Here is a 24,285-nt window from a genome sequence, read left to right on the forward strand (position 1 = left end):
GAAATATGTCAAGAGAGAGCTTGAAAGGAGAAAAGATTAAAATCGAAAGATCGAAGATCACCCCCACAACTCATCTCTGGGACCAGAAGCTGGGACTTCGGAGGATAACTGCCTTTACCTTGCTTCATCTGCCGTTAACTACGGACTACACACACATTTTAAGATTACATTCTCCCCTAACATATTCTTTTGTATGTTGTATCCAATAATTGGATGAATACAGTTCAATGTTTATTCTTATTCGTCTAAATAACTAGTCCATATCATATACAACATACAATAACATTACATAGTTACTACTTTGCTTCATATACATACTCTGTAACCCTACAAAACACCCCCATACCCCTGAAACAAGGTGAAGCCCCGAACGGTGGGGTTAATATGGCCAATGAGAAGATCGAATCTCTAACAACCTATAAGAGAGAAGACATGGTAAAAAGAGTAAAAAGAGTAAAAAAAGCAAAAAAAGCAAAAACAAAGCAAAAACAAAACATACCGTTCAGTTTCAAAAGTGCATTAGGTATGTAACATCTCATTTCCATCCTATCGCCAGGGTCTTCTTCTGGGTCTTTAGTCCTTCGACAGTCGGGTTGGGTATAGTTAGTTATCGATTGTCTCATGTATACATCTATAGGGCTAACTAACCATATACTCCTCTCTACAGAACAATTCTTCTCTCACACCTTTACTCCTTAACACAAAGCACTATGCATTCAAAATCCAACCTCCCATCCAGTCAAATTAGACCATATTGGATAGTCTCCCATATGTCCGAAACCAACAGGAGTCTTAGAGCCATCGAATGCTACGGAGAGGCGGGCAAATGAAACTACATAGCCTACCCTCCAGTTTGATACCAAGATCTTTGTGAATATCATAATTAGCGACTATCTTCTTCGAAAAACAGTCCAGCAGGAGGAATTTATTAAGAGAATGTCCAGAGAAGCCATTATATATCATCAAAGGACAGAGACCGAGCATCAAGCCCTTCGACATAATCGACATAAATACAGCGAGATTGAGCAGAGTTTCTATCTCTCCGAGTCGATGCTTCCTTTGGGTCCTTTGTTCTAGGATTCCCCAAGAGAAGAGTCAACCTGGTATCTTCGAAAGGAACTAGTTCAAGTCTGTGCCATGAGAGGGGGCTGTTGTGGCCGAGGCTGTGAATCAACCACCGAACGTACTAGAGGTATAACTTCATGTTGTCATTGTCGATTATTGCTCGTTTTGATTATACTACAAGCGAGAAAAGGACGGTTGATGAACTTAGGAAACTCGAGGATAGACATCTAGCCTATATTACTAGGATTGGCAGAGGCTTATTTCTTGAAACCCAGGCAGTGATGAAAGTTGTTCGATTTATAATTATTCCCCATTCTCATATTCCACCGTGTACCTCGATATTTGCCTATCTAGTCCTTACGCTTCCCATTTGCGCTAAAGCATTGCATGTTCCGGCAGTTTGTCAGACCTGATAGTTAAGGTCGGGGTCAGATAGACTGGAATATCAAGGTTTTACGTCCTCAAGCACAAAGGTGGCATAAACAGCCGACTACGGAGTAGTAAGAGAATACCAAGGAAAAAAGCAAAAACAAAGGGGAATAGATTTAACTTTCAATAAGTACATCTCATTTCCGGAACATGCTAAGGGTCTCTTCCTTGCGCCAGTCCAAATCCAATTGACCCTCATAGACATCTTCAATAATCTGTCGGGTACGGTCATAAGTATTCTCATACCGATTCTCGCACTCCCGTAGCACCTTGACAACAAGGCTACGACTAAGACCGGGATCATCGGCATCACCAAAGTGCTTCTCCACACGCTTCTTAAGCATTTCGATGCCACGGCGGATTTCCTTGTTATCGTAGGAGGCGAGAACCTTCTTCGCAATAATGCGGGAGTGGCTGGCGCGGGCAGCGATATCGGTCGGGTTACTGCCCGCAGCGAGGAGGTTGTCAATTGACTGCACGAAATCAATCAGTTTACCCAGTGGGCGGTGAATGACGGCGTTGAGGTAGAGCTTCATGTGCTCCTGGAAGTCTTGGTGGGCCCGATCGGTCCAGCGTTCAAGTGCGGGGATGTTGTGTACATCTACTTCCTCAATGTAGTGGTTCATGTTCTCGATGAGGAGGATGTGGTAATTCAGGATCTCCTTGTCTTCCGGATCACCCGCACCCGCAGTGACACCCGGAGGTTGGCCGGGTGCTTCCTTGGCAATGAACTTGAGTGACTCCCACATCGCACGGTTGATGCGGTCGTACGCGTCATTGACGCTAACGCGAATGTCGCAGAAGGCACCAGACGGGGATGATAGCATGGTTTCTACCGCATTGGAGAAGCTGGGGAACACCCGCATGAAGGAAATTACTCCCTTCCGCTTGTTCACCTTGACCTTGGTATCCTCAATACCTCGGATTTGCTCATCTACAAATCGGTTGAACAATCCCATTAAGCGAGAATGGATTTTCTGCAGTGCATGCAGAATGAACTCTTGGTTCGTGTCATCAAAGTCATTCATGGCAGTCTCCAAGGCATGGAGAATACCGATTCCTTGGAGAGGATCAGCTTGCATCGCCCAGTCCACCATGCTCTGCATATCATTCGGCCAGAATGAGTAAATCTCATCCATAATCTGCTCGACTCTCTTTGCCATTCCCCGGTCAGGATCATGTGGCTGGTTGGCAGAGAAATCAGGACAAGTGCGGTTTTCGGGGATGGCCGCAGACACCAGATCGGGGAAATCGACGCTGGCAAGAGAATTGAGATGGAAGAATTGGACGACGAAGTTCTGCTCCTGAGCCATCATATTCAATGTCTCCCGCAGAGTCCCAGCAAATGCCTCAGATGGCTCAGCCTTTCCTTGCTTCTTCGCGCCGCCCGAAGCTAGTCGAAGCCCAGCGGCAGCCCGCACCGTCTTGCCTCGTCGCACAGTCAGTTTCCGTGCAGCCATGGTGAGACCCTCGGCTTCTTTCTCTTTCTCTTGGTGTGTGAAGAGGAGTTCCTGCTCATCTCCCGTTGGTTTGCGCGCGGTCTTCTTCCAGGCCAGATTATTATCGCGGAAGTCGCCCTGGTACGAAGGCTTGGACTGCTGCTCATAGAGGCCGACAAGCCTACGCCATTCTGCCGTGCTAACCTCCTTGGCAAACAGCATCAGGGCATTGTACCGCCAGATCTCTTGACGGAAGTGTCCTCGTGCGGCACTGTCCAATTTCATCGCATCCTTGGCACCGCCGTTGGTCCAATCAACGCGTTTTTGTTCTGCCATTTTGAAGGCAAGGGCCATGAACTGCTGCAGTCGGTTGAGGAACATGGTTGCAGTAGAGCGATACTCTTCCTTCTTTTGCTTTATCGCACGCATCTGGCCGATTTCTGTATCAGCATAGACACCGACACTTGCGTCGACTTGACGCTTCTTGTTTTGCCCAATGTCAGAGTCGATCGTGAGCATGGCCTTGTACAACGTCGCTAGAGCGTCTTCAGTATCCTTCAACCCATCGGGGTTGCTCAAAGAGGCTTCCTTGAGGGGTCCCAGCTCGGATGAAGATATTGAAAGTGTCTTCAATAGTGTTTGGAGTTCGTTTTGCAGGAGCTTCTGATTTGCTGTTTGTACTTGAAGACCTTGACCTTGGGCTTCAATGTAGGCGACATCCTCATGAAGAGTCTGTAAGGTAGTCTCGTTAGCCTACTAAAGATCAATCCCGATTTCGTAATGCCAAAACTTACATTCAGTTCATGAGAGTAAAGGGTTAAAAGACCATCCAGCTCATCACACTCCTCAATCGTCCTATCGATCAAGCTCGCAAGTTGTTCCACCTTTCCTTCCTGTTGTTCAAGGTTGCCAAGCCAGCTAGTGGCCTCGACACGGCCAATTTCACGGCGAACATCTGCTTCTAGATCCTCAATCTTCTGTTCATCGGCCAACCGTCCGTTCCAGCCCAAATCAGTTAGGATGTCGTCAAAATCAATACCACGTCCGTCGAGAATGGTGGGATCGATTCCAAGGGCCTGGCAATATTTCATAGTGTGGTCTTCATGGCGTCTGCGACGACGTCCTTGAGTTGCCGGGGATGGCGATCTTGAACGATCTTCAACCTTTATAACAACATCAGAGAGGTTCTCCCGTGAGATCTCAGGAGTTTGAACTGGGGCAGCTGCGATCTCCTCGGGTACTGGCTCTGTAATCTCGACGGTTGGTGTCTCCGGCTCCGCAGCAGGAACCGGGAGTTGTAGATCTTGTTCCGACTTTGTTACCACTGGACTCTGCGGGGGATCAGTTGCCGACCGGGAGAGGGACGGTGCCGGAACAACGCTGGTGATACCATCAGGTCCCGCAACATCAGTCTGTGTCTTCTTCGAGGCTGCCAGCAGCCGCTCACCAGCCCCACCAACCCTGGGCTTGAAACCAGCATAAGCATTTGCAGCCTTTTTCCAGGCGCCTGCGATGTCTTTGCCTTCCTTTTTCTTGACCATAGGGCCGAGCCCTGGGCGATGCGGCTCGAATTCGCCAGTTTCTTCAACCTGTTCCGGGGAAGCTTGAGATGGCGAGTCCGCGGCAGGAACAGTTTCGATAGGGGTCTTGGGCTTTTCATTGGAAGCTTGAGTAGGCTCTGGCGAGGGCAGATTCGCCGCCATAATAGCAGCAGGCTCTGAAGCCAGTCCCTCGATTGCTGGTGATGAAGATGGTTCCCGCGGCTGTGCGGAAGGTCCAGATAACAAGGTATCTGATGCACTTTTCTCTTGAGGCAAAGAGGGCGGATTAAACGTGAATGCCTTCTCCCCGCCACTACGTTGGGGCGACCTTGCCCCAAAGCTGGGCGTGGGACGTGGGGCTGTGTCTCTACTCTCATTATTGGAAGAACCAGAAGTGGTAGGACGAAGTCCATCATTGCTGCGTATGAATTCTGGTGCCTTATTCTGGGCTGGCTGGGTAGCAAGAGGTGGGGGTTTGGGAGCAGAATATGGGCGGAGTGACTCTGGAATACCGGCATAGCTGTTGGCTTGCGCTGCAGCAGTCAGATTATCTGTTCCACTGGGCTCCGATTGTGAACTTGGGTGTTTTGCGTTTGCTGCGCTACGCTCGGCTGGGCGTGGCGGTGGTTGCTGGTCCAGAGGTGGCCCAGAAAGGAGTGACGCTGGAGGAGATTTGTGTAGATCAAAGGGGGACGGTGCCGATCTGCCTTGTCCTGTAGATGGCCGAGAACCGGTCGACGGCCGAGACATCTGCTCATGGCTCCTTTGGGTGCGAAGTGTGGGGTCTTCGGAAGGCTTCCTTTTGACATCCCGATGCGCATCGCGACTAGCATCACGACCTCTATATGACGGCTGTAGCGAAGGAGGCATCGGGCTCCCCGATGTTGAAGGAATTGGACCTGGCCCCCTTGACGGTGGAGCATTTGAAGGAGCCTTTGGTTGTGTCGGTGGTGCTGGCGGTCCCCTTGACGGTGGACCACTTGAAGGCCCACCTGGTTGCGCTAGTTGCGCTGGCTGTCCTGGTTGTGCCGATTGCCCATGCACTGACAGAATTTGTCGCTCCTTGTCATCAAAACCAATGAGGTTGGGGAATTTTCCATTGGTGTATTTCCTGTAGATCTTGACCAGGCTGCCGATGAAGAACTCCTTTTCCTTAGAAGTCCTGGCATGCCAGTAATATGGCTTTCCAATTGTGACTGTGAATCCTACATTGCCCGCCCATTCCTTTTGTTGCTGCTCTCCTGGTGTTCTCGGCACAAAAGACGCAAATGATTGAATTCCGCTTAAATCGTCGAGCATCCAAGTTTTGCCGATAGAGAAAGTCCCTTCATTGTTCTCTCGAGCTTTGTGTATGCGGACTCTACCTGACTTTCGAACAGATATGATAATGATACGGGGTTTCTTGTTCTCCGGTGGCCCGTTTGGTGGGGAAGGGCTGGAGGGATGCGCTGAATCCTCGGTGATGCGGACGTGTGTTATGTAGGATTCGAGCACTGGAAGCAAAAAGGCGGTTAGCAGAGAGCGCGGGCAGAATGATATTTCAACCAAGCAAAGGCGTTGCTATCCCGTCTAGGCTCTGTACGTCACTGTCGCAATGTGTTGCAAAACACACAACTATTGACTGAACTTGGGTGGGTGGGCAAATTTGAGGAAGTACGTTGACAGTGTACGTACAAAGACCATCTTCATCCTTTTTTGCGAAACAACTATGAATGATACGCTTCTTCTCGTCCTCGAAGGCGGCCCCTCTTGTCATGGTGCTCGGGCTAGAACCCGAATCAGATTGCATATCCCCACGAGGTGGTAGCGGGCCTGGCGGAGGCCCGCGGGGACGGTCTCGGCCACTCATTATGGTATCGAGGGACGCAGAGCTCACGTGTGGGTAGCCACGAGATCAAGGGGACATGGTCGGGAGGCTCGGGATCGGGCGACGCCACTACGCACCACGCGCGGAAGGAATTGAAATCTGTTAAGCGACAATGCGTTTGTGACAAGGTGGGATATGACGAGATATAAAGCAATAGATGTTGTGGGCCAGAGTATTGCAAGTGGCCAGCGCTGAAGTTCGAATTAGCTCACCAACGTGTCTCGGCGGAATGTTGGAAGGCGGAGAGCTTGGGGCGGAGTATCGAATTGATCCGGGGTTGCTCAGCTGTAAACAAACGTGCGGAATGTCAGAGATTAACATTGAACCGAGCGCGGGGTTTTTTTATGACATACCTAGGTAGTCCACTAGAGTCTCAATATCTGATTTGGTTTTTGGTGTATTGACAGACAGAGGTGTTATCACAGTGCATGGCGACATCCTTGACTTTGACCCTATTGGCCTTTAATTGCCAGCATAAAATTAGTCATCCATCCCCATATGGATGCCCCGGCCTTTGGGCCTGGAGGGGTAGAAGCTGCCAATGTACCATATCTTCAAGTTACTACATACATCATATAACTACATCGCGTTATATTTCTCTAGTTATTATGTCCCCCACTAAGATCAATTTCATCTGGGAACAAGAACAAGCTTGTCGAAGCTAGAGCAATCCTGGGTGATATAGTGGAGCTTTCAAAAACATAGAGATCCCTGAAATCCAGGGTTCTTTTGGAGAAATTACGCGAGACAAGTGTCGAAAAGCAGCTATAGCAGTATGCGTTTGAAACATTCCCCACTAGAGCACCATTAAGCTAAATGTGAATGTTTCTTTCTAAAGGTCAATGGCCCCGTCTTGACAGAGGATAGTGCCCTTGAATTCAGGGCACTCAAAGGTTTACCTGGGCCATATATGTATGTCCGATATCAATTGCTACTGTTCGTCTTCTCTAATACCTCCCAGAAAGTGGTTCTACTCTGCTCTAGGTGATGATGGCCTATGCAAACTACTCGCAGGGCTTGACGACAAAACAGCCACGGCAGCATGCACATTTGCCTTCTCTGCTGGCCCAGGATCTGAGCCGCTCCTTTTCCAGGGACGTACGGAAGGCAAGATCGTTGATAAAAGGGGAGAAGGTGGGTTTGGTATGTTTTCTAATCGACTATTACATGTTTCTCGAGAGACAGGCCTAATATTTCTTCAGCTTTTGACCCCATTTTTGAAGTTGAAGGCCAAACCTATACAGAAATGAGTTTTGCGTACAAGGTGAGTTGATTCAAAGAAGCATTCTGTGAATCTACTAGCACTAATTTAAGCAAAGAATACGGTTTCTGAGAGGTTCAAAGCTCTGGAGAAATTGCAGGACTGGCTGAGGAATACAGCATGACTAGACTGTAATCAGACCTAAACATTGTCATATGAGCGATGAAAGCGTCAGAGCTACTCCGTATTTGGTTCCACAATGAGAGCCATATGGATGGATAGTCAATGTTGGAAACATCCATGGATGCATGTGATCTGCATCTAAATAGTGAAGCCCTAGGTCAAGCTTTGATCCTGAAGAGCTAGTTACTACCTCTACAAGCAGAACCTCGGTGAAAGGACCAATCAGCAAACGATTGAAACGATTGCCGAAATAGCCGCGCGCTAACCACCGCCTCTCTCCACCAATCAATGCTCACCAATTTTCACCAATCACCATGAAGCTAATGCCTTACCGCCTTTTGTATACTTTTTTTTCTCCCTTTCTTTTTTGGTTCCTGGCAGATTATTTCTAAATAGCCTCTCCTCCCTTCATTTCGCTATCGTCGAAACGACCGTTCAGTCAGTATGGCAAAGGTTTCAAGCAAGAAAACTTCGGTCAAGAAGGTATGCTTGACTTACTTTCGACTGACATGTCGATTGGCGAGATCTACAGACCAGAGGACCAGACTGACAGTGCTTTAATTAGACCGAGTCTTCCAAGACTACCAAGTCCATTCCCCCTCAGCTGATCGCCTCGATTGCGGCTTTCTTGTCGGACAATTTCCCAGAGACCAGCACCACTTTCACCAAGGAGGCGGCAAAGTCGAGCAAGAAGAGCGACGCGAAAAATGTTCCCTCTCTCTTGGAGCTCTTCCAAGCCTCCGAGCAGGGATCCAGCGTTAAGAAGTCTGCTAGTCCAAGTTCTTCTAGCTCAAGCAGCGACTCCGATAGCGACTCGGATGTTGAGATGGGCGACGCCGCTCGCTCGTCCTCTTCCTCTTCGTCTTCCTCTTCCAGCTCCGACAGCGATGCGGATGACGAGGATGATGATGAGTCTCCTGCGGCGCCCGCCCCCGCCCCCGCCCCCGCTCAGAAGTCTGCTGGTGTGAAGCGCAAGGCCGAGTCCAGCAGCTCTTCCAACTCTGACTCGTCCTCTTCGTCCGAAGATGATAGCCCTAAGGCTAAGAAGGCCAAGACCTCTCCCGCCCCTAAGGAGTCGTCTTCCTCTTCGTCCTCATCCGACTCTTCGTCTTCTTCGGACTCTTCCAGCTCTTCGTCTTCTTCGGACTCTTCCAGCTCTGACTCCGATTCATCTTCGGGCTCCTCTTCGTCTTCCTCGTCTGACTCCTCTTCATCTGATTCCTCCTCCGATTCCTCGTCTGACTCCTCCTCCGACTCCTCTTCTGACTCCTCCTCTGACTCGGACTCCTCTTCCTCTTCCGAGTCTGAGAAGGAATCCAAGAAGGCCCTGAAGAAGGCAAAGAAGACTCCTCTCCCTGAGTCGGACTCATCTTCTGAGTCCGAATCTTCCTCATCCGGCAGCCACACCGTCGCCCCTTCCCCGGCCGAGGACAAGCCCGTCAAAAAGGCCGAGGAGGCTGTGCAGACAACCTCTTCGAGCGCTAGCCCCGCTCCTGGAAACGGACCTGTTAAGAAGAAGCACACCGGAGCTCGCCCCACCCCTCTGGCTCTCCTGAGCGAATTGCCCCACGATCACCCCTCCAACGACTACATGTCGTACGCCTACGCAGACCGCGCCTGGAAGGACCTGTCCGTGACTCGTGGCAAGGGATTTACCAAGGAAAAGAACAAGAAGAAGCGTGGCTCTTACCGCGGCGGTCCCATCGACATCGCCGCCGGCACCACCTCTTTCAAGTTCGAGGACTAAACGACGACTCTTGCTTTTGCGACACAACCGTATTTGCTAGTCCATAATATCAGGCTATCGTCAGCATCTAATCAAAACATTTGCCACCAAACCCACAAAGGACCCCCGAAACTGGGCTTTTTGTCTTGGATGTCGCTTTGCCGAAGGGAAGAATCGCTATCTTTTTTGTCGCTGCAATATTTGCAGCACAACTCAGGTTCGTTGCAATGGATGAATATTGAGAGATAGGGTTCTCATATCCCGCATCATACTTTACCAATCTCACTCAGCACGGCGTTATGGACAAGGTCGTTGGACCCAACATTTGCCATATAATTTTTTTTGCTCATTAGCTTACATCAATCAAAAGTTTGGGATCCGTTCTCGACGAACTCTCGCAGTATTTACAATACCCTTTGGAGTAGGAAAGAGGCCAAGGAGGTAACCTACCAACAAAATCTAACAAACAAACAACCTTCTAGTCCGACCATCTATCAAAAACAGTGCAATGTCCAACAAAACAAAAAAATTTCGAAATGCACAACTTACCCATCCCTTCTCCTCCAAGCTCCAGGCTCCTCCAAACTCTCCCACCTACAATCCCAACCCGTATGCGTCTCTTCCACATCCCCAGGTCCAAGATCCGTAAATGCGCGCTGAGTCCTCAGCTTAGAAGTAGTAGCGAAGTCATCCTCATCCGGACGCTCATATCCAGCCAAATTGAACGCCTCGGCGTTCCAGCGCGGTAAAACCCCGGAACCCGTATTCACACCTAGGTCTAGATTATATTCGTACCACTCTTTCTGCGGACCGGTTAGGTCATCCGTGGACGCAAAGTCAAGCTGGACGACGCCGTCCACGATACCCGTGTAGACGGTTGGCGAGGAAGGTGAGGGTGAGGACATTGTGTAGATGGGGCCTCTGTAGGGAGTTCTTTGGCGGGTGCGGGTGCGGGCCGGGGGTGGGTTTTGTTGGGGGAATGTCGGGGGTGGTGGGTAGGAGAGGAATATGGAGAAGCCCTTTTTAGGACGGGGATTGGGATTTGTTCTGAGGTTGGTGTTGGTGTTGGCTTCGGTATTTTTTGGGGTTTGTGTGCTCTGCGATTGCGAGGCAGATACTTGGGCGTCGAGGTAACTGTACGTGTTGCACATGCGCAGATCGAAGATCTTTACTACGGCTTCGCCGCCGGCTCCGGCTAAGAAGCGGTCGGGGCCGAAGGCGTGGAGGCTGTAGATTGGGTTGAGGTCTGTGGCGTCTTTGTAGGAGACTTCGGAGGGACTTGGGGAACGCAGGTCGTGGAGTCGGACGGTGTGGTCGTCCCAGGCGGTTAGGAAGACTTCGCCCGGGGAGCCTGCGAAGTTATGTTTATTGAGGGGTTCAATGGCACCGATATTGACCTTGGATTTGAGGCTTGTCGAGTCAGTGTCTAAAGAGCCGATTCCGATTTGTCGATATGCGGAGACGCCGTCTGGGGTGATTTTCGAGATGGACAAGGAGTTTTCCACATTTCCGGTTCCGACTGCCACTAGTGACGATGATAGCAGCTTGGAGTAGTTGTTTCGCGAGGAGCCTTCCGGGATAAGCCATGTGAATGGCTCGATTTCTTCTTTGTCAGTCTCGGTATGGTAGAAAGCGATGGATCCATTTTCAAAATGAGCAGCTAAAGTAGATTCGGTGTCGCTGCTCAAATCGGTTTTATCGAGTCTGAGTCCATGTGAAATGAACTTCTGTTTGTACTCAAAGGTTGCTTCATTGGGAGAGATGACAAGATGAGCAATATCACCTCGAATCCGACCAAAGATCAGATGCTCCACGTTGGTATCATTGCTGTATTGATTCCCCGAGGACAAAAGATGCAGAGAACAAATGTCATCATAGCTACTAATATGATCAAGATCATTGAACACAAGCCAGTCTTCTTGCGAGCGAGCACCGGTTTGCTTGATCCTCATCACAAGCTGGTTGGCAGCACCCCAGGCAAGAACCTCTTTCCTATCAGCCCAACGCTGACCATTCCAGATCTCGTAAGAATCAATTGCAGTTCTGTACCCAAGAGTCGGATTGTCTTGGCGAAGCACCTCGTGAGAACCGATTTTAGTCGCAGTTTCAGGTGGCACAACAAACCGTCCGATGATGGCTTTCCTGTCCAATGCCCGGGACCTGGAGGTCAAGGCTTGCGCTGCATCTTTCCAGAACGGCGGTGTTTCGATAGATGGGAATCTGCTTCGCACAAATGCTCGGAAGATCCGAGAATTTTCAGCTGTAACAATGTCATGCAGACGGTGACATGTCTGGGACAAATGGGCTAATGCATTGGCAGTTGGGAGATGTGTCGCGATTTGATATATGATCTCCGATGGGAGCTCGGAGAGCATCTTGAAAGTGTAAGCCTGATTAACAGGGACGTGAAAGGAACAATTCTTTTGTGCTTTCAGACTATTGCCATCGTTCTTTGTTTCCCGCCACTTTCGTGTGTTTTGTTGATGTTCATTGAGTGTGCTGGAAAGGGAAGTTCTGCAGAAACAGCTCTGTTCGTTCAACGACAAGCAGATTACAGCGTCGATCTATATATTTACCCCGCAATTGTCGGTCGTGTGATGTTTATATATCGATTATGTCGTAGGGCAGCAATTTTATACACAAATTGCCCCATGTGGGCACGGGCAGTTGCCTCATGACGTAAGCACATGGCCTCGCTTGGCCAGCTCTGGAGGGTTGGCCCCCATTTTTTACTACCAAAGAAGCTATGAAGTAGAATTTGGAGCTATAAATTAGAGTAAAAGACTACAATAGAGTGTATAGTTATAGTAGTTTCAACTCCAAATAAATAATTACATAATCAACGTGATCTGCTCACTGAGCATCACCTGATCATCCCTAAGCACCCTGATCTCAAGTCTCTCTCAGCTCCTGGACCTCAGGGATACTCAAAATTGGATGATGATATAAGTAGGCTTGGCGGGTACTGCTTTTTTTTCGAGTACCCCCGAGCTGGAACCCGCTGCGGGGTGGGGGGGCTCAAGTTCTTGGGGCCGTCCACGTTGGAACTGGGGCCAATAGGGACAGCGGCAGGAAACTTCGATAGTCGGCATCAAAAAAGGCATGCATCATCACTGTGACCATTCATGCTGGTAAACTGGCTGAAACTAATTGCGCCCCAATGGAGCCTGCTACTTGACCACCCAATCAGCATTACCATTCTACAATAGATGCTCTTGGGAAGACTTTGCTAATCAGGCTTTGGAGGACAACCGGTGGCAGGGATATTGGGTGAATCCAATCGGAGATACTAGCTACTCCCGGGAATACTTTTCCTATGATCCCCTAATTAGGCTACCAATACTAATGAAATTGGATGAGTCTACTCGGAGAATTACGATACGTCCAAGATAGGGACTACTAGAGAAAGATCGTTTAGGATATGGCAGCAAATAGACCTTGACAAGTGCTGCGAAGGCATAACTTTTGCCAATAATTACCCAAAATGGAGGGATAAAATAGTATATTCTAACTAACTACATATGTAGTTAACATATTTCACAAGCGAGTAGGCCACCTTTTAGCAACGTAATTTGTGTCATGTCGTGCACTATATAGTATATTGGAGCCTGGTCTATCTGAGCGTAATGCTCAGACATAATGGTCTTTTGGCCTAGTGTGTAACTCGCCAGTCCAGGGGCAGGTTGTAACAAATTTGGGTAATTTTGGAAATGATGATCATATAGCCTTCGACTTTCTCCAAGGTTGATATATAGTGTTGATAAGTTTTACTAACCGCTATCGGCTCACAATCAATCAAATAAAATGGTGGTTGTTGAGATATCAAGTTGTAATTCATCGCATTTACTGAAGTGAATCTATCTGAATTGAATCTGAATTGAATCTGAATTGAATCTGAATTGAATCTGAATTGAATCTGAATTGAATCTGAATTGAATCTGAATTGAATCTGAATTGAATCTGAATTGAATCTGAATTGAATCTGAATTGAATCTGAAGTGGATCTGGAGTGGATCTGAAGTGAATCTGAATCTGAATTATATTGTAGAGGACTGTTGTATAGTTACAAATTAAAAGTAGCGTATATGTTTCAAAAAGGCGGTGATGAAAAGGCGTTTGAGGTAATAACCAATGACAGAGTTATGTGCCGGTGGTATGTAGTATATAGTTTTTTCTCTCTCTCTCTCCTTCTCTCTTCTCTCTCCCCGTCCACTTCTATCGTTACGAATCCATTTGCATGGTTTCTCCATCTGCATGATCAGTAGATTCCTCATTACATACTTAGTCGCCCGTACACGATGAGGTCCGTCCAGATGTTTCCCCCGATTTATTCACTATGCGACGCCAGAGCGGGGCTCAGCAAGATCTTGCTGGGCGCGAGTTCCTGACACACTGCCCCCGGATCTTCCCCCCGGCATCGCATACTAGCCCTCCTAGGCGTTACAGACAAAGACGACCTAGCTAGCCCTAGTGAGGACGGGTGGTTTGCGTCAGACTTCTACCTCTTCCACTATCTCTTATCTCCACAATTTCCACGACGTGTGTTTCCTCGTCCTATTGCCTTGTCCGTTCTCTGCTAATCTTATGAGTATCACTAGCACCTAACCAAATATGGTTGACGTGCGAAGACCCATCGGCTTTCGTCACAAAATACCATAAATACCTTCATGGTAACCCAGAAGGTGACTGACCGTCGGGCGGTACTAGATGGCGAGAGTCTCCCCGACGTCTTATGGGCTGGGAACGTACGTGTTGTGCCACAAAAGGATCTCCTCGAGAGGTACCTCAGCACACTACAAGAGCAAGCCGCCGAAGCGGCCCGCTGTGAAGAACATCTGGTCCTGCTGCTTTTTGGGCATGGCACCCCAGCCCATGGGATAGAGGTCGGAGGTTCTATCCTACATATGAAAGACCTCCGCCGTGTAGTACAACCATTGTCCCCCACCACCATCTTCTCTACATCGTCCTACTCAGGTGGCTGGCTCGTCCGCCCAGGCATCAACCAACAGCAGCTGAACACCGCAGCTAGAACAGCAGCGGGCGAGGACAGTGAATCATCATCATGGGCCGCCAGCGGGAGTGCTGGGCGCGCCAGCGGCAGCTTAGCCGCCTCCGCCGTTCTACGCTGTCTGATAGACGCCGAGAATGAAACCCAGGAGAGTGCAGAGCATCCCACTTACATTGAATTTTCGAAGTCAGTATATGACTGCGTGAAGGAGATGGGAACACTCGGTAATTCCCAGCAGATCTACTTCTCTGCGGAAAACGACGAGTGGGAGATGAGTTACCAGCCTCGCCTCGGTCTGCCTCTGACGACATATAGTTAGTTAGTTATAGTTAGGGACAACCCTGGAAGTGTAAAATACGATACGCTAATCCTATCACGTACAGCCCTTCCTATTTAGATCGCCTATTAATAGAATGTCGACTAGAATGACTCCCGCCTGTGGCCCTTGATTCGTTTGTTGTAGAACAGTAACCTCCCAGGCGTTGTTCATCCTAGAAGACACCAACATACTTAATATTGACTTTTATATACACAGTATTCCAAGGCAGCAGAAATATCACTATCGAATCCCTCAATATTAAGACATATAATAAGGTCAAAAGTCAGGCGGTCCCGGTACAACAGTGGTCACTTCATATACTAGCAGGAAGAGGAATGACCCATACCAGCCCAGCTATCCAACCCTGAAACGATCCTACATCGGGGGCATGATATCAACCATTCCGTGGCCCGTGTAATCACCAGAGACCTTAACGTATCCAGAGTAAAACCCAATACGAGAGTTATCGACGACAAACTCCTGATCCGGGCGCGGGCTCTTGACAACAAGGTGCGAGCCATCCATCAGTGTGATATCATGGTGTACCGCGTATGCTTGACCGGAGACCTTGGAGTGGAAGAGGTCTTTCTTTGAGGGCTGGAAGCTCGATAGCGGGAGCACGGTGCTGATGCCGGCCTGGTTCTGGATGGTGGCGAAGGATTTGTTGCCATTGATGTCGTCTTCCCAGTTCCAGATGGAGATGTAACTCTCCGTGCCATCTTCCGCAGTTAGATAGAGCCCAAACCAGGTAAAGTGGTCGGGCATCGTGGGCCCCCATTGCCGATCATACCAGGTTACAGACTTGGAGGAGTCGATGAACAGCGTGGAATTGTCGACGACGATGGTGCCACGAGGTCGAGCAGCTGGTAGCGATATCTGATGCTGGATACCGCCGGCCCAAAGCCACGAACCGAGGCCTGCATTCAGTATCACGGGGCCCTCAAATTCGAGGTTGATGTCGAATTCGGTTTCAGGGAGATGGCTGAAGATCCTCATTGGGGGCAATGCCTCCGGGGAAGAATCAGCAGCAGCAGCAGCAGCGCGGTGAGGCATGGTCTCGAGACCGAACCGTCCACCGGGCATGGTCAGGTTGAAGGGGTCACGAGTGCCGTTGTTCTCTCGGACGATGCCCACGTTTTGATAGTTTGTTGCAAACAGGGTGGAAGAATCGTCGAGCGACATGATACCGGCGCGTTGGGTTGCGCTGCCGTTGCGGATGATCGCATTTGCACTGACGAGGAAGCCGCGGTTGTCCATCGTGCGGATGTAATTGACTGCCCAGAAGGAATCCAATGCATGGTCGGCGTCTACCAGATTTATGTCCGATATCTCATAGAAGACCGGCAGATCTTTCTGTATCCCGTGGTTAGCGGAAGCCTTAGGGTTTAGAAGGTGCCCAACTTACAATGGCAGCAGTTGTGGAATTGAACAGTCGGGCGGTCGAGTCTGGGTCCGAGCCCTTAGCTGCGCAAAGGGAAAAGAGCAAAGCCAGGAAGAAGACGGGAAGGCACATGTTGCCAAAGGTGTCGAAATGAGCTGGTCTTCCCTTCCAGAATAGGCTGCAGTAGTGGGGGACATTTCTGCAGGCTAGTGGAGGATTTATACTAAATATCTGCTACTCTAGCGATTCGGTGTTTTCTTCACGGAAGCTGTACATTCCGGCAGCGCGAAGATGTGCAAACATTGCTCCCGAGGCGTCTCCGAGCCTGGTTTCCCGGCACTTGGAGTAACCCAACTTGGCCTAGGCCTCGCTACTGCCTGCCTTGGCGCCAACCTTGGACTAACAGAATTATACATGTGTAGATTCCCACATCTGGGCATGGAACTTGATTGAGGCATGTGCTATAGTACATATGGCACAGGTATAAACCACGTGTATTCTGACGATTTTGCATCAACCTGGGTCAAAATAAGTCGTATCAACAGAACAGTGCAACACTGATGATAGCAATTCATGAGATAGGCAAGGCAGATCACACTAGCAAGTGGGATCTTGTCAAGGTTCCCAATGGGGAAAACCGGTCTTGAGACCTAAATATTCACAGATACTGCATTATTACTTGCACTAGAACAACCAGAGTTGTAGAGAAATTTGTGGATAGCCTGAAGATGTTGCTTGTGGATGATCTCCCAATCTCAACTCACCTTGAGGTGTGAGCTTCTAAACCTAGCAATGCTGATGTAAGCGGAATCGGAATCTCGGGCTTAGGAGTCCCGGATCGTAATGATGTCGGCCTACTCGCGATGCGCTGTTCCGTCACATTATACTAATTGTCCATCCATCAGATTGTGTATCGGAATGTGTTGTTATTTCGTCACATGTTGTACTTAGTAACGAAGACGTTTCAAATTCAGACTAGCATACTATCTCATTTGTGCATGCAACAGCTGGTTCCGATATTATATCCGTTGAGTCAGCGGAAGACCACGCAAGGTAGTGGGGTTCGACGGCGATCTAACTGAGTAACCTCACACTATCTTCGGAGCCAAGCACTCTGTCCTTCCGGGGCGACACGGCCATCTACTGGTGGAGATTTAGAGAGCCGGGTGGGTAAACGTGTCCTTATAACTGCCTTGTAAACGGGTAGACACTTTCCGTGAAGTGCTTGGTCCGTACAATGCCAGTGGTAGGTTTCTGGATACAAAATCAATGGTGTGAGGTGAAAGCCTAACTCCCAGCTTTGATGGACCAAAGCTCCGTTCAGAGTGCATCATCACTGCCGTCAAAACTCTCACAAGTAGACCTTACCAACTCCCGCGGGACTAGAAAATTATACTCCCAGTCCCGTATTAAAAGACTCACTTAGTCCCGCATATGGGACTCTCACCCATTACTTCCGCCAAGACTAACGTTCCGCATTACTCGCCTGAAAATGATAGACAAGTCGCCGAGTTAGCAGAATAAATTACTGCACATTTTATGCAGACAGGGAACTTTATGTGTTTGCATTGTTCTAAGTCTCGTGGCACCCTTTGTGTGTCCACGGAATTAAAAGTCAGTCCCAACTCCCGTCTGTTACGGGACCTTTTTAGTCCCGCGGCGAGAGTCCCGTGGGTGTTGTATGGTCTACTCGCAAGGGATCAAAAGATATCTAGCAGGATCCTGAGGCAGTGAACCGAAGTATAAGACTTTGGGAAATTGGTATTTTGGGAACTCCCCTTTTCGTGCTATGAAAATTACACAAGTGGAGAACGTACTACTTGACGGAGCCATACTCCATCTGTGTGAACTAGTAGCTGTCTGCTCCAAGGTTATTTCGGCTATACCTCGCCCCGGTAGCAGACTTATCCGCATTGAGCGGTGAAATGAGCCTGGGACATGATTATCCAAGCTATAAAAGCCAGGCAACCCAGGAAGGGGTAGTATGCAAGGCAGCACTTTACGCACAAGCCACAGCAAGTTATTTGTTCATCATGGCCCCTTTCACCGTTGTCATCATCGGCGGTGGGGTAGCGGGTTTGACTCTCGCCAATGTCCTTGAGAGATACGGCATTGAATACTCCCTCCTTGAAAAACATAAGGAGATTGCTCCTCAGCTAGGAGCTAGTATTGGAATTCTACCCTATGGCTCCCAGATACTAGACCAGCTCGGCATGGAGGGTCATATCTCCTCCCTATGCGAGAGTGTTGAGACGATGCAAACATTCGGACCCGATGGAGAGTGTCTCACAACCGAACCTGCATTCGGTCAGCTACTAGCAGACCTGTAAGAAGGCCTACCAAAGCACCGGAGAATATGCTAAAACAAAAAAAAGGACAGGTTACAGATTCAGTTTTATGGATCGTCAGGAATTAATCGAGGCACTCTACGACAATCTCCGAGATAAGTCTAGAGTCCATGTGGCAAAGGAGCTACACAGTACTGAGAACCTCGATGGAGAAGTTCAAATCACTACCAAAGACGGTATAACCTTCACGGGAGATCTCCTTGTTGGTGCCGACGGTGTTCACAGCCGGACCAGAGCGGAGATGTGGAAGGTTGTGGAGTCTGAGGACCCTACTTATACCAGCAAATCAATGGCTGATTGTGCGTTTATACTATAATTCCAACCTACTATTTATGTGAGCTGACTGTTTCTCAGCGATTACTTGTACATATAGATGCATGTTCGGTATTGCTGACTGTCCGGATGGTTTTCCTAGAGAGACTGGGCTCAAATCCTACCACAAAAATCGTTCTTACTTGTGCCAGTCAGGCCGGGAGGGTAAGTTTTACTTCTTTGCATTCATAAAAAACGGACAAAGAACTGTCGGCCAATCTATTCCCCGATACACCATCGATGATGAGCAGGCGGTGGTAGATAAATATAGAGAAGACGTCCTGTGTCCAGGAGTTACGTTTGGTGATATATACATGAGGCGTCGGCACTCGGTGCTTGTCCCACTACAGGAATACGTGTTGGACAAATGCTTCTATAAAAGGACAATATTGATTGGCGATTCCTTTCACAAGGTACCAACAGCCTATCTATAAGGGTGTGTAATGGTCTTCAGCTAATGATTATCACAGTTTAACCCTCTTACTGGACAAGGTGGAAACTCCGCTATCGAAGACGCAGCGTTACTTGGAGACCTATTGAAGAAAGCACTGCAGAAAGACCCTCAACCTACCTGCGCCGCAATCCAAGCTGGATTGGCTGACTTCCAGCGACAGCGGCAACCAAGAACAGATTTACTGCGACACAGGGCTAGTTCATTACAAGCACTGGAAGCCCTTGAAAATCCGTTGCTCGAGTTCATGACTCTCAGGGTTATAGCGAAGTTGTCGATTGATCAGACGGCTTTAAGATTCGCTGAGATGTGCTCGCCCGGTCATGCCTTGAGACATCTACCTGAGCCATCGCGCAGAGGCGTTGTTCTCCGCGACCATGATGTAGGCGCAAAGCCGAGCCAGCGGGCTCTGCATGCAACTATCCTTTGGTCCATCATTATGGCTTCCCCCATATACTTGGCTGTGTTTGCAACTGCATGCACAATCCCTGGGACCGAGGTGGGACTTTTTGACCACAGGCTTCAGCTTTACATTTCCATGTGTACGGCTACCTCGAATACTTTGTGGACTGTGGAGTCATACCGACCCGGCTTTTTTCTCAGCCCAATACATAGGTGAGTACTCGCATATCCCAGCAACCAGCTCTCCTTCCAGAAATCCACCGGGTAACTAATAAGAACAGTGCTCTCCCCTACATACTTGCCTCCAACGCTGCCGGATGGGAATACATTTTGCCCCTCTACTTCATCGCACATATCTACGCAAGCCGTTCTCAATCGTTCTACTACCCTAATCCCAGGGCTATAGACACCAGGGCTGCCAAAATTCTGCCAATATGCCTCTTGATTGCCTATGTTCCTTCAATCATATGGGCTCTGATGTCGTCTGCTGGAGACTTGGCCTTGCATCACTGGACGGTGTCCGCAAGTCATTTCGCCCTTCCTTTGACAGTATACCTGGGTCTAAACCTGTCAAAGAGGAACTTCCGCAAACCCAACACCCCGGAGTTGCTATACGGTAATGGCGATATACCTCACTTGCTTCGAACTTACAATATACTTACCGTCGCTTGTGCCACCTTTCATGTACTCACCGTGGGCCAACTTTTCCCCCATTTTCTGAAAACGGACTTTGTTACAACGGCTCTGTTTACTGGTGAAGTCTTGCAGTTGATGGCTCTTTCTCTTGCCATCATAGCCTGGTGCTCTTTCACTATTTGGGATTTGCACCGCACCCACATTATCCACACTCGTCCTTTTGTCGATATTATTTTCTGTTGTGTGACCTGCCTACTTCTTGGACCGGCTGCTACACTGGCTCGTACGTGGAAGCGGCGTGAGATTGCACTGGAAGAGTCAAGGTGCAAGATATCAAGCCGTTGAAGCCGCTGTTCCTAATTGTTTTGTTCCCTGCTCAGAATGCAGAAATAAGTTTCTCGCCCGCCCGGGCTTCACTCGTTACTTCACCTGCACGTCTAATGGTCTTTGACCCATCTGCCAATTTGTTCGAGCCCCTTCATGATACTATATGTAATAATAACTATCGTATTCTCAACGCGTACTGCAGTATGTCGCCCCTCGAGTGTATAGATTTGATAAACCCTATTGGCACAGTGAAATCCCTAATGGCACAGTCCACTAAGCCCCATTGAGCTATTACCTCTTGGCACTCATTTTTCAGCCTAAGTGTTATTTATTATGGTATCGCCATAGTAAAAAACACAGGGAATACCTACATGTAGGTACCTAGGTAGGTCTGATAACAGTCCCGCTTATCACCTTATCGCTTTCGCGGGGAAGTACACCCGAGGTCGTTGGACAACCTCTGGAGTTTCCCTATCGGAACCTCCAACCTACGAGGTAGATACTCCGCATGTAGCTCGCATTGACCACTTGGCACGATCTTCCAAGGTTCCTTTTTTATTACCTAACTATTCACTGTGGGTAAACGCAAAACGAATCAGAGTGAGTGGGATTGAAACGGTATGGGGCTTATAGGTTAATCTTGCAATTAGGGATCACACTCGGCACCACCTGTAATACACGGATGGGCGTCGGCTGGGATAACAGCTAGTGGCATAGCGGTGTCGGCAATCTCCATTGTATACGACCTCCAGGCCCGGAGGGATTCCCAAGTCGCATCTCTTATATCTACCACAGTGGCCGGCACACAAAAGCTTCCCCGCATTCACAATGACATATTCCATCACTGCCCTGGTGGTAGCGTTTTTTGCCGGTCTCATCTTCTACAAAGTGTTAATTTACCCAGCGTTTCTCTCCCCACTATCAAAGATCCCCACCGTACACTGGAGTGCTTCCTTTTCGCCGGTATGGATGCTATGGAGGCGATTCACAAGCCAGAACAACCGGACAATCCAGGCCGCACACGAGAAACTAGGCCCTATCGTCAGGTTGGGACCATCGGAGATCTCGATCAACTGTGTCGACGGAGGAATTAAGTCAGTCTATGCTGGTGGATTTGAGAAGCATGACTGGTATCCACGAGTCTTCGCATCATTTGGGTGAGTATGCCCAGAGACTGATTCGTAGTAGACAAAGTAGCTCACCATGAAAAACAGAACAGTGAGCATGTTCACCATGACAGGAAGCAAGACACATTCAACTCGAAAAAGGATGTTATCCAACATATACTCCAAATCGACTCTGCAAACATCCCCTCATATGCGACTGGTTTCAGATACAGTCATCTTCGATCGACTGTTGCCGATTCTTCAAGAAGCGGCAATGTCCGGCAAATCCGTCGACGTGCATGATCTAAACCAGGGACTGACAATGGACTTCGTCTCCTCCTATCTATTCGGTTTGAAGAATGGCACTAATTACCTGCAAGATAATTCGTTCCGCAAGCACTGGCTTCACCTTTACATGTGTCGAAAGCCGTTTGAGTTTTATGCGCAGGAAGTTCCATATTTGGATGGATGGTTGAGACGGATTGGTCTTCGCGTGATACCCAAATACTGCGATGATGCCAATGCAATGCTTGACTCTTGGGCTCTGGACCTATGCGACAGGGCGGAGCAGATAGTAACATCTTCCGAGCCAGGCATCGAGCCAACAGTCTACAAACAGTTGAAACAGTCTCTGGACAAGCATTCCACAAAGAACGGAGAAACAAAGCCAGACAAGGCCCAGCAGCGACTCGATATTGCTTGCGAGATGTACGACCAGCTGACTGCCGGCTTTGAAACCAGTGCTGTTGGCCTCACATATCTATTCTGGCAACTATCCCGACATCCAGAAGTGCAGGAAAAGCTTCGAGAGGAGCTACTCACTCTGAGTCCCCCGATTTCATACCCAAAGACAGCCGATCTGCCACCAGCCAAGTCAATTGATAACCTGCCCCTGTTGGAAGCGATCGTGACGGAGACACTGAGACTTCATGCTCCGATCCCTGGAATTCAACCTCGGGTGACGCCATCTCCGTCGTGCACTCTCGCCGGGTATGCAGACATCCCACCTAACACCAGAGTGAATGCGCAAGGGTATTCACTGCACCGCAATCCGGAGGTATTCCCAGAGCCAGAAACCTGGCAGCCGAAGCGTTGGCTGGAAGCTGAAAACTCGCCGGCTAACCTGGAAGAGAAACGACGGTGGTTCTGGGCGTTTGGGAGTGGAGGACGTATGTGTGTGGGAAGTAATCTTGCACTGCAAGGTATGGATTTAACAAATTCAATCATTGAAGTATACTGATTGTCCCTTGACAGAGATGAAACTGGCCGTGGCTGCGATTTACACTAACTTCCGCACCACCATTATCGACGATGACAATATTGAAGCTATCGATGCTTACACTGTGAAACCGACAGGCGATAAGTTGATACTTAAGTTTGAGTCGGTCTGAGATATCACGGAGGGATTTTGCAGGCAGCCATTGCTATGAGCAGTATGAACTCAGAGTAGAATTAATTTGATCAACCAGAACGTATCAATATTGCAGCCGAAACAATAAGTGAGAAAATGAAACTCCTATTTAACGATCAACGCGCCACGTACAGCCTGCCAATTAAGAATCTCCGCAAGACTAACACAGTCCTCTAGAGCCAAAGAGAGACAGTCTATATTATCTGCCTCCATAACATTGTCCCACACGCACTGGCCGTGTTCATCCACCCAATGAACCTTGATCTTACCAGTAGTAGTGACCTCTCGATCTAACACGTAAATAAAAGTATGATCAATCGTTCTGAAAGGTGATTCCATATCCCACATAGTTGTATACTGTACATATGAGTAAAAGCCAACTCCCATAGCCTCTGATGCAAAATAAGCGGACCAAATCAGCAAATCCTGATGAAGACCCGAGTATTCGCGTAATAATGTATCAAAAAGAAACCCAAAACTCCAGGACAACACGCTTCTGCTGCCAAGTCCGGATAGAAAATCGCGAACAATCCAGTGCAAAGAACATTTTAACCGAGAACACCGTCCTTCTTCCGGGGGCCAACAACCTTGGGGTACATTCTCATGAGGTGGTAGTTGACAGTGTTCTTCTTCTGCTCCCTGGATTTCTATATGCGGGAGGAAACTCGTTAGAGGGATATCGACAATAAAGGAAAAGAACGGGGGTGGATTATAACGTACCGGTGCATCCATGCACTTGCGCAATTGAGTCTCGAGAGCAGCACAGCCCTCTGCGCCGTATCCAGCGGACGCCCAGCAGTCTGTTTGAAACGAAATATTGTCAATAACAAAAACTCACGATTTCGAGATTCAAGGTAACAACGGAAGAGGAGCAGAACATACTAAGCATAGACGACATCACTACCACGCAGGGGTTCTGCTCATTCTGATTCGGTCGGCGAACACGGAGGTGGTTGATGGTGTTGAGACGCATCGGGTTCAGCCGGGTGGAGAGGGAGCCTTTGGGTGCCATGGTGGGCAATTATTCGGTTCGTAGAACTAGCAGCAGAGGTACTAATTGGAGCGAGAAGAGGCAAAATGCCTTGAAGCGACCGTGTGCGTGATTAACGATGGTAGACTGGCGCCGACGATGG

The 24,285-nt window shown here is 48.8% G+C and overlaps 7 protein-coding genes across 7 annotated transcripts; 3 read left to right on the forward strand and 4 right to left on the reverse strand.

The window, feature by feature from the left end:
* Nucleotides 1-1,631: 1,631 nt before the first annotated feature.
* On the reverse strand, nucleotides 1,632-6,323 carry N7516_011173 (GTP-Rho binding exocyst subunit SEC3; the record flags this gene model as incomplete). The annotated part of the gene is made up of 3 exons (XM_057223891.1): nucleotides 1,632-3,665; nucleotides 3,728-5,967; nucleotides 6,149-6,323. The coding sequence occupies 3 exons, from the start codon at nucleotides 6,321-6,323 to the stop codon at nucleotides 1,632-1,634; spliced, it is 4,449 nt and encodes a 1,482-aa protein (XP_057069031.1).
* Nucleotides 6,324-8,169: 1,846 nt separating this feature from the next.
* Nucleotides 8,170-9,472, forward strand: N7516_011174 (nucleolar and coiled-body phosphoprotein 1 family protein; the record flags this gene model as incomplete). The annotated part of the gene is made up of 2 exons (XM_057223892.1): nucleotides 8,170-8,208; nucleotides 8,291-9,472. 2 exons carry the CDS (start codon nucleotides 8,170-8,172, stop codon nucleotides 9,470-9,472), a joined length of 1,221 nt encoding a protein of 406 aa, XP_057069032.1.
* Nucleotides 9,473-9,996: 524 nt separating this feature from the next.
* On the reverse strand, nucleotides 9,997-11,826 carry N7516_011175 (F-box protein; the record flags this gene model as incomplete). Its single annotated transcript, XM_057223893.1, has 1 exon — nucleotides 9,997-11,826. The coding sequence occupies one exon, from the start codon at nucleotides 11,824-11,826 to the stop codon at nucleotides 9,997-9,999; it is 1,830 nt and encodes a 609-aa protein (XP_057069033.1).
* A 3,327-nt stretch (nucleotides 11,827-15,153) lies between these two features.
* N7516_011176 (uncharacterized protein) lies at nucleotides 15,154-16,291 on the reverse strand (the record flags this gene model as incomplete). The annotated part of the gene is made up of 2 exons (XM_057223894.1): nucleotides 15,154-16,131; nucleotides 16,184-16,291. 2 exons carry the CDS (start codon nucleotides 16,289-16,291, stop codon nucleotides 15,154-15,156), a joined length of 1,086 nt encoding a protein of 361 aa, XP_057069034.1.
* Nucleotides 16,292-18,192: 1,901 nt separating this feature from the next.
* Nucleotides 18,193-20,653, forward strand: N7516_011177 (FAD-dependent oxidoreductase; the record flags this gene model as incomplete). Its single annotated transcript, XM_057223895.1, has 5 exons — nucleotides 18,193-18,485; nucleotides 18,547-18,806; nucleotides 18,862-19,232; nucleotides 19,290-19,885; nucleotides 19,954-20,653. 5 exons carry the CDS (start codon nucleotides 18,193-18,195, stop codon nucleotides 20,651-20,653), a joined length of 2,220 nt encoding a protein of 739 aa, XP_057069035.1.
* Nucleotides 20,654-21,463: 810 nt separating this feature from the next.
* Nucleotides 21,464-23,132, forward strand: N7516_011178 (cytochrome P450; the record flags this gene model as incomplete). Its single annotated transcript, XM_057223896.1, has 3 exons — nucleotides 21,464-21,792; nucleotides 21,850-22,943; nucleotides 22,996-23,132. The coding sequence occupies 3 exons, from the start codon at nucleotides 21,464-21,466 to the stop codon at nucleotides 23,130-23,132; spliced, it is 1,560 nt and encodes a 519-aa protein (XP_057069036.1).
* A 568-nt stretch (nucleotides 23,133-23,700) lies between these two features.
* Nucleotides 23,701-24,164, reverse strand: N7516_011179 (mitochondrial 37S ribosomal protein mS37; the record flags this gene model as incomplete). Its single annotated transcript, XM_057223897.1, has 3 exons — nucleotides 23,701-23,799; nucleotides 23,873-23,952; nucleotides 24,035-24,164. The coding sequence occupies 3 exons, from the start codon at nucleotides 24,162-24,164 to the stop codon at nucleotides 23,701-23,703; spliced, it is 309 nt and encodes a 102-aa protein (XP_057069037.1).
* Between the last annotated feature and the right edge of the window lie 121 nt (nucleotides 24,165-24,285).

Source organism: Penicillium verrucosum (assembly GCF_028828655.1).
Source record: "Penicillium verrucosum strain IBT 35672 chromosome Unknown utg000005l_segment0_segment0, whole genome shotgun sequence".
NCBI lineage: Eukaryota > Fungi > Ascomycota > Eurotiomycetes > Eurotiales > Aspergillaceae > Penicillium > Penicillium verrucosum.